The 14,686-nt window shown below is 44.2% G+C and overlaps 1 protein-coding gene across 4 annotated transcripts in view; it reads left to right on the forward strand.

Annotated features, from left to right (window-relative positions):
- Nucleotides 1-12,526, forward strand: part of CLTA (clathrin light chain A) — a 24,900-nt gene extending 12,374 nt beyond the window's left edge. Inside the window, exons 3-7 of one of the 4 annotated variants that reach the window (XM_019663330.1) lie at nucleotides 1,163-1,280; nucleotides 5,318-5,429; nucleotides 9,877-9,930; nucleotides 11,080-11,115; nucleotides 12,072-12,526. In XM_019663330.1, coding sequence (XP_019518875.1) covers nucleotides 1,163-1,280; nucleotides 5,318-5,429; nucleotides 9,877-9,930; nucleotides 11,080-11,115; nucleotides 12,072-12,243 — 492 coding nt within the window. In that variant the 3' untranslated portion in view covers nucleotides 12,244-12,526. The remainder of the gene's footprint in view (nucleotides 1-1,162; nucleotides 1,281-5,317; nucleotides 5,430-9,876; nucleotides 9,931-11,079; nucleotides 11,116-12,071) is intronic. The other 3 variants (XM_019663331.1, XM_019663333.1, XM_019663334.1) reach the window with 3 other exon arrangements.
- Nucleotides 12,527-14,686: the final 2,160 nt, after the last annotated feature.

A 14,686-nucleotide genomic window follows, 5' to 3' on the forward strand; every position in this document is an offset into this window, starting at 1 on the left:
TAAAATTTAATTTTATAAAAACAGGCAGCCAGCCTGCACTGTAGTTTCCAGTCCCTGGTTTAGAATATGGCCTTTAGAGTGAGACAGAAAACAGGGTTCTCATCCCGGCTTTATCCCTTACTAACTGTGAATTTGCACGTGTCATTTCTCTGTGCCTCAACTGTGAAATGGGAATAAAAACTTGCTTTAGAAGGTGTTTGGAAAAGCTTTTCGTGTCTGACACATGGAAAGTGCTAATAAGTTACTAATACTTTAAATAATTATTTCCACATTTGTTTATAGTCTGGCTATATTAAACTGGTAATATTCCCTAATTCAACAGGTGAAATAATTCCCTAAAGACTAAATTCTAAGGGCCGGCGGAGTGGCTCAGTTGGTTAAAAGCTTGTTCAAGAGTACAAGCTGTGAGCAACAGGGTCGCTGGTTCGATTCACGGCCCAAGCTGAGCTGGCGCTGAGCTGCCAACAGGTGGCAGGATGGCTCAGCTAAAATAAAAAAAAAGACTAAATTCTATTTGAATCTTTATCTATTTGTTGTTAGTTCCCAAATCTAACCCACTATAAAGAAGATTCCACCTCCCTCCCAACCCCCCCCCACACACACACACAGATACACACACTTGTGACCCATAATTGCCTGCCTCTTTTTTCTGTTCCTTGGTGTGACTGCAGTAACTATACATTTTCTTTGGGACTCTCTTCTTTTCTAGAATTTATTTTATTTTGGTTAGGTGGTATTAAGTGACCTTTTTCCTGCATTGTATAATAGCATTTAGGTCTTAGGTTCTAGGCTTTGCTCTGTACTTACCTTTGTTACTTTGAAAATACCACATAATCTCTTTGTCAAGTGAGGAAACCAAAACTGATAACACTGTTTCCTAGTAAGTCCATTACTCACCTTCCCGACTTTCCTATCTCCCACTCTTGTCCCATTTATTAAAAGATAGGATAACAACTACTCTGCCTCCTCCTGGATTGTAAAGATTAAGTGCAGTAATGTTGAAAGCTCCCTAGCAGCATGTAGGGTTGTGTTATTGCTTTTGAGGTAATCCTTTAACATTTTACAACTGTCAGTGCTGTATATAACCAGGGGTTATAATTTGAAGTGCCCTTCAGGAAGGAGTTTTGGGTACTGATAGAGTATGATTGTGTTTTGTGTTAAGGAGAGTAATGGTCCAACAGACAGTTACGCAGCTATTTCACAAGTGGATCGATTGCAATCAGAGCCTGAAAGTATCCGTAAATGGAGAGAAGAGCAAACGGAACGCTTGGAAGCCCTTGGTAAGGAATCCCTTTCTGTCTGTGGGTGTCTGTTTTCAGTGGAATAATTGATCTTGATTCTACTTTTATCCATTTTTAACTTGAATTTGCCATAATGTCCTTGTGTAGTCTTTAGGAAGATAGCTTTCTCAACCTGAAGGTCACAAGGCCTACCCACTTGGAGATGCTCAATTACAGGCAGTTGTGTAAGGATTAGGGCATCCCAGAGAGCCACCACGTGCATCCCCTCAGGAAGTGTGGAGTGGTGGTGTGGAAAGGAGCCGTGGACTTGGGTGAAAGACTGGGTGTAAGGCCCAGCCTGAACTCTTAGCAACTGTGGGCACTTGGTTGCCCAAACCTTGCAGAGTCTTTCTTCACCTGTGGAATAAGATCAGGGTTACCAACCCCAAAGGTATTCAGAGGTGGTCTTTATGAGAATGCCTTGGAAACTTGAAGGTGTTACATCCATGTCAGACTTAACAGTTCATTTATTATTTGAAGGCTGAATTTAAGGTAACACTTAAGAGGAAAATGTGACGTATATTAGGAAACACACAATTTGGTTTTCTTACCCTGATATCCTTGGAAGGTAAGTTTTTACATTTTTATGGATGAGAAAAGCGAAATGCATAGGTAGAATAAGTTTTTGAATCACACAGCTAAGAAGTGTGAGAGTCAGAATTTCAGCTTCATTCTGTCCTGCTTCAGAGTCCATACTCATTCTTTCAGCCCGTGCCTTTAGTGCACACCATCTCACCAGGCAGGCCAAGCCCAAGATCGGTGCCTGCCGCCAGCCTGGCTTTGGTGGAAAGCTGTGTACCCCTTGTCTAGATAGAGTGTCAGCTGTTGGTCAGTCAAGATCAGGAGAGACCTGTACATGTAGGTTGGAGGGGTATGGCAGGTAGAGTGTGGGGATGATATCCATGGGTATTCTTTTCTCAATTTTTTATTAAAATTTCAAACACAGAATAGTAGAAAGAAGAGTAAAATGAACATATGTACCCCCTAGAATCAGTAATTAACATATTGGCGTATTGGGCTATCTTTATATAAAAGGCATGTATGTGTATGTTTTATACACACACACGTGTATTATGAATTAGCCTCACATAATTTTTTTCTGATCCACTTTTAATATGCAGACATCGCATACTTCATGCCTAAATGTTTTATTGTACATTTAGAAATATCATCTTCTGCTATACAACCACAATGTCAGCATTATTATACCTTCTTGGGAACCACTGAACTGGCTCCTATTTTTCAAAAGGGGTAATCTATGATGATGGAAATATTCTGTATCTGTTCTTTCCAGTATGGTAGCCACTAGTCACATATAGCTAGCAGGCATTTGAAATGTGGCTGGTATGACTGAGAAACTAATTTTATTTAACTAATTTTAATTAAAATTTAATTTTAATTAAAATTTAATTTTATTTAATTTTAATAAATTTAAATAGTCGTATGTGGCTAGTAGCTACTATAATGGATAGTGCAGCTTTAGAAAGATGAAATAAGTCTTCATGGTGCTGGCAGCTTCAGTCTTTGCTTGTTCTTTGTATATCTCTTCTTAGTAGGCTTAGAGGCAAGATTTGGCTGGTAGTAGTATTACTGGAGTATTTTTCATGTTACAGAACTCAACTTTCTGTTTCTCTTTCCCCACAGTTTAGCAAAGTTGTCCTCTCCATGGAAAGAGTACACTTTGGTGTTTAGAAAAAGTGCATTTTCTTTTTCAGTTATCACATTGGACACTTGGCCTTGCATTCTGATTGTATCAGATTAAATATGTCCATGAATTAGGTGTTTCTTCAGTTTTACCTTTTTTCCTTGCAAGAACTTTGAGAAATCATAAGATGCTAAGAATAGAGAACCAGTGCCAGTGGTTTTCAGCCTAACTAGTGGCCGTTCTCAAATAACTTTCTGTGAACAGTAATGAGGATGGCCAGAGAAGACAGCTGTCAGTGTGCCTGGCTAAGGGGACTCTTTATCCCTCCCTCCCCTTTCTCCCTCCCAGACGCAAAGAGATTGTATTATATTACGGCTTGGATCTTTGTCTCATCAAACTAAGTGTTTAAGAATGCTAAATTCTTATTGCCTGTGTCACTTCATAAATCTGTAAAAGCAAGAAGACAGTTTAAAGGGACTATTTTATGTAGTAACTACAATTTGTGCAGATGGTCTTAATTTTTATTTAGATAAAATTTTCAGAGAAATTTCCATGATATTTTGTTCCTACTATATAATAATTTTAAAAAGTGATCAGACTAAGACTACACAGAAAGAAAATACTCTTTAATCAAAAAGTAATTTTTTGGAAGTAATTTCACCACTGTTGATAAAGAGACTTTGCATTTTAACTTTGGTATTTTTCAGTTTCTTGTCCATCAGCCCATAGTATCTCTCATTGCATTGTAGCACCCTCCATTCTGCATACATTTAATGTCATGGACAGACACACAGCAGAAGTTTACTCTCTATACTTGACTCATCAGTGGAAAATCTGAGTAAAATAATTCTCCTTGTGAGCAGTAGGTCACCTTCTGATAAGTTAGATAACAGGTAACAGGGTAAACGGCTCTTTTATAATCTGGAACTGTGGGGGAGCTTCTGGGTGCTAAGGATATTTCTAGTAGCTACTGACTGCTTTCCGCAGGTTGTTCCTACAAGACATTTCTTGCAAAAGCCCTAAAAATACCCTAAAATGCTTCACTTTTTTCATTCAAATGGTTACTTGCCCACCCCTGCTTTCTACCCCCACCCCTAACACTAACTACAGACTCTGGCTCTGCACTGTTTAAATTCTAGTCTGGATCAGTGGTGACCACCTTCTTAGTCACATCTTGTTACTTCCAGGCTTGTTTCCCAGCAGCATGAAGCAAGAACGTGTGAGCTTTAGAGTTGGACCTGGGTTTGAATCTTGGCTTTGCCACTTACTGTAACCTTTACGTCTTCTCAGACTTTCTGAGCTATAATTTTTCTCACTGCTGAATATGAGACAAGTTTACCTTCTTAGGATTGTAAAGATTAAATGAGACATCTACAGAACCACCTGCCAGAGAGGATGTCCTAAGAAATGTTTCAAGTGAAGTATCAGGGTAGCTTCAAGTGTCAACTGCAGCAGTAGCTGTGACCTGTATTTTTCTCTCGCACTATCTACTGACATGTCTCTTTGGCTGAATGTCTTAGGAAAACCCGTATTTAATCCTGAGGAACTTCCTGCTCGGTGTGCATTTTCTCTCTAACTTTAGAACCTTGTGGATAACTGCTAATGGTGATCCTCCACCCCCTGCAGTTCTCTCCATTGGAGTTTCTCATTTAGTTTTATTCAGCTCTGCCACAAACTCATTCTGCAGTCTGAGCAGGAATAGATATTTTCTATTCTAACATCTATATTCTCCCGTTCTCTGGTTGCTGAATCTTCTCGACCACGTGTAATTTTCCTAATAGCGCCTTGCTTCATAGATGTGCTTCTACCATATTCAGTTAAGAGAGTGTCACCTTGTGTTTTATAAAACCATTGTCAACCTGGGGTGCAGAATATATTGGGTTGTCGGAAAAGTCATGATGTATTTTTTCTGTTTTTCGTTGCAAAAATGCATCATGACTTCTCCGACAACCCAATAGTTTGTGAGAAGATTTTATTAAAAGATTATCTACTGTGAATAGTTCACCCTGAACTGATAATGGTAGCATTATTAAAGAATCATCCATAATAGCCTTTTCCCCAGTTGGTGCCCCCAAAGGCTTTTCTTCTAGTAAAAGTTAGTATTCCCGCCCACCAACCCCATCCCCCAAATACCCCAAATTAGTGATCCACTAAGGTTTCAGTGGACTGGGATAAAATGTGGTGAAACACCTTGAATAGAATCACTGAGATCAAGAGCTGGATGTACAAACAGTGAAAATAGAATTTTATCTTCTGTCCTGACTATTCTCCCTTCAGCACACTTGCGCTCGCATCTGCACACAGCATAAGATTAATAAGACCAACATAGACTGATGAAATAAACTTGAGTTTGTGTTTGTTTCATTTGTATTTCTTTTCCTTCCCTTCACAGATGCCAATTCTCGGAAGCAGGAAGCAGAGTGGAAAGAAAAAGCAATAAAGGAGCTGGAAGAGTGGTATGCGAGGCAGGACGAGCAGCTACAGAAAACAAAAGCAAACAACAGGTCAGTCCATGGCGCTTCTAGCACAGCTTGTTTTCCACGATTGAATCAAATCCACTTCCAACAGCCATTGCAGGTTCTCAGCTGCTGACTCTTAGTGTGAAAGGTCTTGGAGGGTTTTTGAAAAGGTGCTTAAAACATAAGGGTTGCAAGTCTTTTGGGTCTTGTGAGCATAATTGAGCCTGCCTTTTAGCCTTCCCAGTTACAGTGCGTTTAGCTCTTCAACTAAGAGTTTGGTTAATAGGCACCACCTGTAATGGTATGTTACAGCAAAAGGAAGAGTTACTTCATGGATCAAGTCTTCATGGAAAAGTCTAACCCTGAAATGAAAGGCTGCTTTTGTGACTATCCCAGGATCTCACTACCCTGGAGCTGATTATAGAGTTGGTCATGTTGCGTCCCCTAAATACATCCCTGCCCTCTGAAAGCTGCTTCATGGAGGGGTCCATTGGCAGGGAAAAGTGCTTTGTAATTAGGTAGCCAAGGATGGTCGTCCAACACAGGGATTTCAGAATTAAAGGTTCTCTGGTACTTATCTGTGTCTAAGAAAATCCTGAGTTGACCTTTAAAATGCTCTTTTCAGAATTGATTCCCTTCCTGAAGGTTAAGTAGTGGTGGGAGAAAACCTCCTATCACCACTGATCAGTGGCTGTGGGCTTGAATGCTCCGCGCTTTGAGTCCATTTGGAAGAAGCTCAGAAAGAGAGGCGGAGGCAATGCTGCCTGCCTGGGTGTAAGTCGATGGGCTTGCTTTCCCCTGCTGGACTCAGGCTTCACTCCCATCAGTGTACCGATAGGCCAGGCTGGTCTTGGGATATTTTTGGTTTTCAGAGTAAAGAGCCTTAGGTTCCTGTTCTCAGAGGTGGAAATGGGTTTAAGTGTCCTTGTCTCTGTCAGCTCTGTTCGGTGGAAATCTGCCAGAAAAGTGGGAGCTGACTGCTCTGCCAGCTTGCCTGTGCCCTATGGGGCAGCTGTGACAGAGCAGACTGTCTGTACAGCAGCCTGCAGCTCCTGTCAGCTGTTGGCTGTCCTGGGCTCTGTCAGCTGCCCCTCTGAGGCCAGGCTTGAGCCTCTGTCCTGGCCACCTTCTGCAGAGGAGGCATTCCCATGTGTGTTGGGTTCCTTTGACTGTGATAGGTGTGGTGGGGACTGCTTTCAGGCTTGGGCACCGAGATGCCGAGGGGAGCACTTGCTACTGGGGCTTTTGTTGAGCTTGGGGTTAGTTTGAAGTGCTGACAGGTCCAGACTCATTTATCCTGGGCTCATTCAAGATGGTTCCCCCAGATGCAAGTTCCCATCTCTCCAGAAAGATGAATAGGTGCTTCGTGCAAGCACTGTGTGAGGCTGTTTACCCTAGTAAGTTGCCTCTGCCCATGAGTCTGCTTTGAAATACTTGGTAAAACAGGGCTGACCGTCTGTTACAGGTCCCTGAGGCTTAAAGAAAGATGACATTCAGATTCTTAGATTTAAAAAATGATTATGTTGGGAACAGGCTACCCATTACAGAAAAAATTTTAAGCCACTTTGCTAAACTCTATCCCGTCTGTCTGTATACAGAACCAGTTGTCCTTAGAGTAATTACACCATTTTTAGGAGCTGAGTCTTACAGGTTTAGTCTCCGCAGGCATTGATTTAAGGGATTGGTACCTTTGTTTATATAGAATTGTAGAATGTTGGGTTGGATGGTCTCATAGATAAACCTCAGGTTCCACTGAGCGGAAGAGACTTAAATTTACCACTTCACTGAGAATGGAGAGCTGTTTAGAGACAAGTGACCAGGTCACTTGTCTTGTAGAAACCTTGCGTGCAGTACAGGGCTGACCCTGAGTGTGTAAAGTTAGTGGCACACTAGCCACTGTCACCAGGGTTCCAAGACAGAAGGGATAGTTTTTACATTTTCTGCCAATGATTCTTCAGTAGGCAGGGGTAGAAGCCATTGTACAACCACTTTGGGGGACTTCTTCCAATGCCACAGTCCTCCCCAGACATTTTTACATTGTTGATGGCTCCCCCTCCCCATCCATGTTTGACTTGAATGTTAAGAGTCCCGTGGGACTAAAGGAATAAGTCCCATTTATATGTGTAAAGTGACTCATATCTTTCTCATTGTCTGTCTACAGGTAAATAGTGAATATTTTGAGAAAAGAAAATGAGGTGGTTCATTTCAAGCAATGTCATTCTCCCTGGGTGACTCTTGCAGCAGTTAGATGTTTAAGGGGGACCACAGAGATAAGGCAGAAAGGCAGAGAAGTTCGAAAGAGTAGACTTGGAAAGCAAGGGCCGGTTTTTACGAGTGTGTCATCAGGCTTCCTGCCTTCCAGGTGCCCTCAGCCACAGCGCTCAGAGCACACCTGGGCCAGGCTCTGTTGGGCGGTGGGCGGGCCAGTCCGTAGATGTTGCTCTCAGGCATCTCTAGTCTGGCGTCAGTCCTCAGACTGCATCTCCCTCCTTTTATCCCAAGTAGGGGCCTAAGTATCTCTGCACAGGAGCCATGAATTAATTGACAGCCTGTGGAAAATAATTCTCTTTTCACAGGAGCCAGTCAGGTGAGTTTACTCATCGAGAACCACCCAGACTATGTCTGTTTCTAAACCGTAACAGAAACAGCTCCCCTTTCACAGTGGTTTTTGGTACTGACTTTTTTCCACCTCTTTCAAGGCTTATAAAAGTTTGGAGAAACCAGATTCTCAGTGAAGGCAAACATTTTCTCCATGACGGCTCTGGGCTATGTGTGTGCTGGCCTCCCGAGCGCCCTGTGGTCAGGCCGAAGGCGTCCCCCTCCTCTTCTCTCGCAGGCTTCCCTGAGTGAGCCCCTCCCTTCTTGCCTTGCCTGAGGATTGCTGCTCTCAGGCCACTCTGTCTGGTGGGTGAAGATGAACAGGTGGAGGGGCCGCCTGTGTTGGTTGTGTATGATTTTTCATTTGTCCTGGTTCTAGAACCATGGGGGGGCTGTGCTGTCATGACAAGCTCTTCAGGTATGACAAGTCTTGGGGCTAGCTGCAAAGGAGCAAAAGCCTGACATTCAAGCTTTTGTTGTCTTAGTGATGCCTTGACAGGAGTCATTAAACCTTTATTTTCTGCAGAAGCAAGTCCACATTGAAATTGATTAGGTTTAGTGCTTTGTGTAAACTGAAAGGATTATGGGTTTACAAGCTGGCCTGCTTTTCCTTTCCCTCCCACTCATTCTGCCCACAAAAAACTCTGTTTTCCTGCGGACTCACTTTGAGTTACAATCAGGCTGTTCTTTTTGCTTTCTTTAAATTTCCACAAAACTCCTCCTATGTATAAAACCAAAATGGTAAAGAAGGAAGGGAATGTGTGAGTTTAAAAATAAACTGAAATTAAAATTACTAGAATTTCCCTTCAAATAAATATGTGATCTTAGGTTAATAAGTAGGCATGATTGTCCTTTAAAAAATGTCCCTCCCACTCCTGTGCCCTGAACTAACCTAGCAAAGGACAGGGTAAGGCTCATTTAGGGAGGTTGGTTCCCTGCTTACCCACAGTGGACAAAGTGGGCAGCCTGGGGCATCAGAGTCTAAGCCAGCCTGTGCCCTGCAGTGTAAACTCCACTCAGCGTGTCCCCCCTTTCCCTCTTGTCCCAGAGCCCTGCCACTGTGATCCGTTCCTGATGTGAGAGTTCAGGAGGGATGAAGTTCTGGCTTCTGGGCTGTACCCTGTCAAAGCATTCAAGTCCGGCATGGACTGAGCGGACAGTTGTATTTAGGGACACAGTAAACCAGTGCCAGAGCCAGAGCCCTTGTCTGCAGTTCTTGCCACCAGACCACTTGCCTCTGGCTGCTTTTTTTCTAAGGTGGGAATTTTGAAATGACCATGTGTACCTAGGATACTGAAAATTGATCCCATCCAGCCAGTGTCGGAAGCAGTAGTCAGATAATCCAAGATAAAACTGGCTTTGGGACCTAGCACGTCTGGTGTCCGGCAGCCCTCACATCCAGTGATAGTGACTGAGGCTAGCAGGAAGGGGGCATGGCGCCCTGAGCACACCCCAGCTGGGAAAGGTATTACTGTGCGGTGAAAAAGAGGTGGGCAGCTTTGGTTGTGAGTTCTGCCCCTGTTGCCACTTGCTGCTGAGCGAGTTGCTTCATCTCGGCCTCTGTTACCTCATCTGTGAAGTGCGGTGAGAACACTCACTGTCCTTGGTTGTTGGGGTTAAGGACTGAACCAACACAATGTCTATAAAGGGCTTAGCCCATAAGTGGGTGCTTAGGAAATGCTTGTGGCCAGGGTAAGGCAAGGGGCGAATTCCCTTGGGGAAGGCCAGTGGGAACGTCGCCTGCTGGAAGCCTTGCTGGGTTAGGATGGAGCCTTGGGGACAGCTCCCCAGAGCACAGCTGTGCCTCTGTTGTGGATTTGAGATGTTTCTGCTTCTCAATGTTCTCTCTTTTTTCCTGCCTGCTTGCCTGCCTTTTGGATCTCTTGCTGTCTAGGGTGGCAGATGAAGCTTTCTACAAACAACCCTTCGCTGACGTGATTGGTTATGTGTATGTTGCAAAACTAATTCCTTTTCTTGTTTTGATTCTTTCTACTTTTCATTTAGAGTTAATGCTCCTTTTATGTCACAAGTTGCTTTGCTTTTTAAGTGATTGCAAATTGGCACTGTGGGGGCTGCCTAAGGGTTGATAAGCTGGGGGTACGATCCATTGATTGTCTTGCAGAATCATGACTCCCAGAAACTCTGCCATTTTTTGTATTGGGGTTTTGGAGGGAAGGAAGCTGACTTCCTTTCAAAATGTGGGTCATCTTGTCTGGGAAGGTTTTGGGACTGGGGTGGGCTCTGAGCACTGCTGCCTCCCTGTCCCAGGTGGGAAGGGGAGGTAGACGTCCTAGGTTAGGAGCCAGTGGGGGCAGCATTTTCCACACTTGGCTCCTTTAAAGAACAGGGTTGGTTGCCTCTCCCTTAGGCAGAAGAGTCCAGAGCAGAGGGATTGTCTCCAATGGGGGCTGTAATTGTTTCTCTGTGGTCTCACATGTCAGAAATCGTTATTTAGCGGCCAGCTTCTGTCCCTCACCCTTGCAGAGAGGCTCCAGATTTGAAGTTGAGATAGCTAAAGCTGTCTGATATGGGCCACTTTGGCTTTTCCCCCTAAAGAAAACTGCATCTTCTCTGGAAAAGTTTGTTCTTTTTCTTTTTCTTTTTTTTTTTAAGATTCCTGTTATCAAAGCAGTATTGGTGAAGACTTGGAAACAGTTCTCAGTTTCCTCCTTAAATATTAGGGCTAGCTTTTGATTAAAGAGAGATGAGGGGCGGAATGGAGGGAGAGAGGACTTGGTGGGGAGGATGGACAACAGGCTGAGGGCTTGCGACTCAGATGTTCATCCCATTAGAAGACAGAACTGGGTTTCCTGGGCCCCCAGATGTATTTGCGATGAGACTTGTGAAATGCTGGACTTACAGGTGGTGTTGGATTTGATTTTTGCACATTCTCTCTGGAGTAGAAATGGAGATTGGAAAGGTCGAGTCTGGGTTTGCTGGGCAGCAGGGTGGCCCAGCAAAGCCAGCTGCACGTTCCCAAGCGTAAATAAGTGGCAAGGGCATGTCTAGCTTACTGACCATCTGCATTGAGCTCATTCTCATTTTCTATATCTGACCTAAAGTTTCTCTCCTTGTTTTTCTTCTTTTCACCTTTAAGCACAAACATAAACCATCCTTGCTACAGCCTAGAACAGTTAAGTAAATCTTTCTCACTGCCCCTAACTGTGTGTGCCATGCAGTCGCAGTGTTGTAGTGGCTCTGGCTTCAGCGGTGTTTGCCACGGCCATCCCTGTGAGAGTGCCACCCTCTGTCCCCACAGACCGGCCATCTCCATTGCTTTTGCTTTGCCCGTGGTGCTTGTTGGAGTAGATGAATATAGTTTGTCTTCCCTCTTTTTACCACTGTCCTTTTGGGCTGTAGCGCCCACCAGCTGCTTCCCAACTGTGGGTGGGCCGACCTTGACTGAAAGAATGCTGGAGCAGCATCCCACCAGAAAGCACCTAACATTGATTGGCTCTCCAGCCATTGGGTGCCCACCTCTGCCACAGTGTGCCGAGTGGCCCAAGGCACCCGGCTGGAGGGAAAATGGCTGAGCTGGAGAATGTCCTGACAAAACCCCCTTCCAGAATGGCTTCAGTCTCTAGTGCCTGCTAGCATGGGAGCTTGTCTTGAATTCCTTTTGATCTGCCCTGTTTCTCTCCAGCCTTACGAATAAATCCAGAGGCTATTGTGCAGTGACCTGTGGGCTTTTTAGAAGTCTCTAAATTTACCTGAAACTTAGTACAGCCCATCACAAACTACTGTTCAAGTTCTTGACCAGCCTGCTGCTTTGCTCTCGGTAATGAAGGCAGTGTGGAGCTGGCGGAGGACTTGCGTTTTTAATGCTCTGTAGCAGCAGAGACAGACAGAGAGCAAGAGCCCTGAACCAAACACCTGTATTCCAACATTTTACATGGCAGTCCGGGCACCCCGTGCCTAGGAGAGCTGACCCTGTGTCTGCTCGTGAGCCTGACCTGGGCCAGGGGCTGTGATTCTTTGGAAAACCAGAATGCCAGGCATGAAGACGCAGTCACTTCCGTAATAAGGCAGCCACTAGGTAGCTCGCCGGAGGTTCTACATTAAACCAACGTATTTTGTTATTGCTTCCAGGGCAGCAGAAGAAGCCTTTGTAAATGATATTGACGAGTCGTCCCCAGGCACTGAGTGGGAACGGGTGGCCCGGCTCTGTGACTTTAACCCCAAGTCCAGCAAGCAGGCCAAAGATGTCTCCCGCATGCGCTCTGTGCTCATCTCCCTCAAGCAGGCCCCCCTGGTGCACTGAAGAGCCACTCTGTGGAAACACTACAGCTGCACTATCTTAATCCTCCACGGTGAAGCTCTTCACAAAATTGGATTAATTATGTTGAGTTCTTTTGGACCAAACCTTTGTCTTTAGAGTTGATCATTGTGATTGCATGTTTCTTCCTTCAACTGTGTTCTCCCTGCATTGAGAGAAGAGGGGGAGGCGGCAGCAGAGGAGGAAGGGAGGGAAGCCTCCCAGCAGTAGCCTCAACCTGTGCTTCTGTGCATTATTCTGAGAATAAATTTCTGTTTCAAACAATGAACATGAAGCTTCATTATTGACCTCAAGATGTGTTGCAGTTTGGAGTGAGTTTCAAAGGGAGGAGGAATTTACTTCCATTATTTCTAGGCTTGAAAAGGCAAAGCCCTTGGGCATCCACCCCTGCCTTGAACTAAAATAGCTCCAAGTCTATATAGTAGGATTCCGTGGATGTTTCCATTTGAAAAGGGAGTTCCAGGGCTAAAAGTGAACCCCGCATTGCCCCCCTAAGATGGTGAGGTGTGAATTCTCCTCACCAACCTAGACATTTTCGCCGATGGCTTGTGTTTGTCATTGTGCCTTACATTAGGGTCTTGGATAGTATATTTCAATGGGGGTCTCTCTCGGGTCTACAGTGAGACTTTTACTCCTTTGAATTAAACCTGAGTCAGGATGGCATTAGTGTGTGGCTGGTCCCATTTCTCTGGATTCCCCTAGTGCTTTGCTCGTATCTCTATTGTCAAATCCTTTACCTAGACCTTGCTGGCTAAGACAGCAGCCACTGGGCACATGTGGTTATTTAAATTAAAATTAGTCAAAATTAAAAATTACATTCTAGCCCTTGTTAACATTTCATATGTTCTGGCCACATGTGGTTAGATATTTTCTGAATGGCACAGCACAGATCATAGAACATTTCCATCATCACAGAAAGTTCAAGACCATGCTCATGAACACAACAGGTGCCTCTAGGAGACTCTGCTCTCTTCAGGCATCGCACATTCATTATCTGCCCTCAGAACCTGTCACATTTTAGGTGATGGTTTGAGCAACTAAAAAAGCCATATTTCAAAAATCTGCTTATAGTTACCTGATACTATTCCAAGTTGGAGATTGATGCCTCTTGTAATACCACACTCAGGATGGGGGTTGGGGGGTGGGTGGGTAGGTCTTGCCATTGCGAAGAGGGAAAGTCCACCATCTCCTATGGTAAAGATGTCTAGAGGGGAGAGGAACCTTTGTTACTTTTCCACCTAGCTCCCTCCTTCCAAGCTTCTTGGTTGGGCATTCCTTGATCTGGCCCACAATTCCTGCCTCTGCTCATTTCTCCCCTTAGCCACCCCAGACTGTGATTAAGCAGTCACTGTTGTTCAACAACCATTTGTTACTTCTGGGCCATGCTAATGCCATTCAAAATATCAAAATCCAGTTTAAGAATTGACGCAAAGGCCACCTCCACAGTGCCCTTGCCTTGTTCCTGCCTCTGAGCTCCCATAGCCCTCTGTGGGGCAGCTTACCTTTTGGCATTATCTTGGTGGTGTCACCTGGATTGGTTTTTGCCTCCCACACCATATGGGCTTCTTAAAGGTAGATGAAGCAGTTGTGAAATGTCAGTAAAATCTTTGACATTCCTCAGATCAAGAGGTGACTAGAACATATGACAAAAGTAATGCTATGTGACTTCCAAGGCTAAGTCATAAAAGGCAATGCAGTTCACAGCTGGTTTGTTGGAAAACCCAAGTTGGCAGTCCTTGAGCCACCACATAAAAAGCTCTACCACTCTGAAGCTGCCATGCTGTGAAGAAGCTCAAATCAGCCAACATCACGAGACCCTGAAACTACAAGCAGATAGAGATGCCTTGTCCCTAGTATTCCAGCCTCCTGCTATTCCAGCTCCAGCCACTAAGTGCATTGGATACCTTGCATCAGAATTGCCAAGTAGAGCCTTTCCCAAATTCCTGACTCACAGAAACCAAGACAAAATGATTACTGTTTAATTCTCCTAAATTTTGAGTTGGTTTGTTACACAGCAATAGTAACTTGGGATTGCTTTTAAAACCTGCATTACCCACGTGGGGCTTCATAAAAAGAAGGGAGTTGGTCCAGGAACTCAGTGAGTACTCAACATTTAGTTTCAAACCTCTTTCTTGGGGCCACTTGCTTTTTGTCATTTTAAGTATTTTTTAACATAGTGCTGGAAGTCCTAGCTAAAACAATTAGGCAAGAAAAAGAAAAGGCATCCAAGTTGGAAAGGAAAAACAAACTATTTGCAGGTGATATCATATTATATGTAGAAAACCCTAAAGACTCTACCAAGAAACGGTTACAGTTAATAAATGCATTCGGTAAAGTTGTAGGATACAAAATATACAGAAGTCAGGCTGGCCGAGTGGCGCATTGGTTAAGAGCTGGCTTGGGACACCAGCTATGAGCAGCAGAGCCC

The sequence above is a fragment of the Hipposideros armiger genome, unplaced genomic scaffold, assembly GCF_001890085.2.
Source record: "Hipposideros armiger isolate ML-2016 unplaced genomic scaffold, ASM189008v1 scaffold_388, whole genome shotgun sequence".
Classification (NCBI taxonomy): domain Eukaryota; kingdom Metazoa; phylum Chordata; class Mammalia; order Chiroptera; family Hipposideridae; genus Hipposideros; species Hipposideros armiger.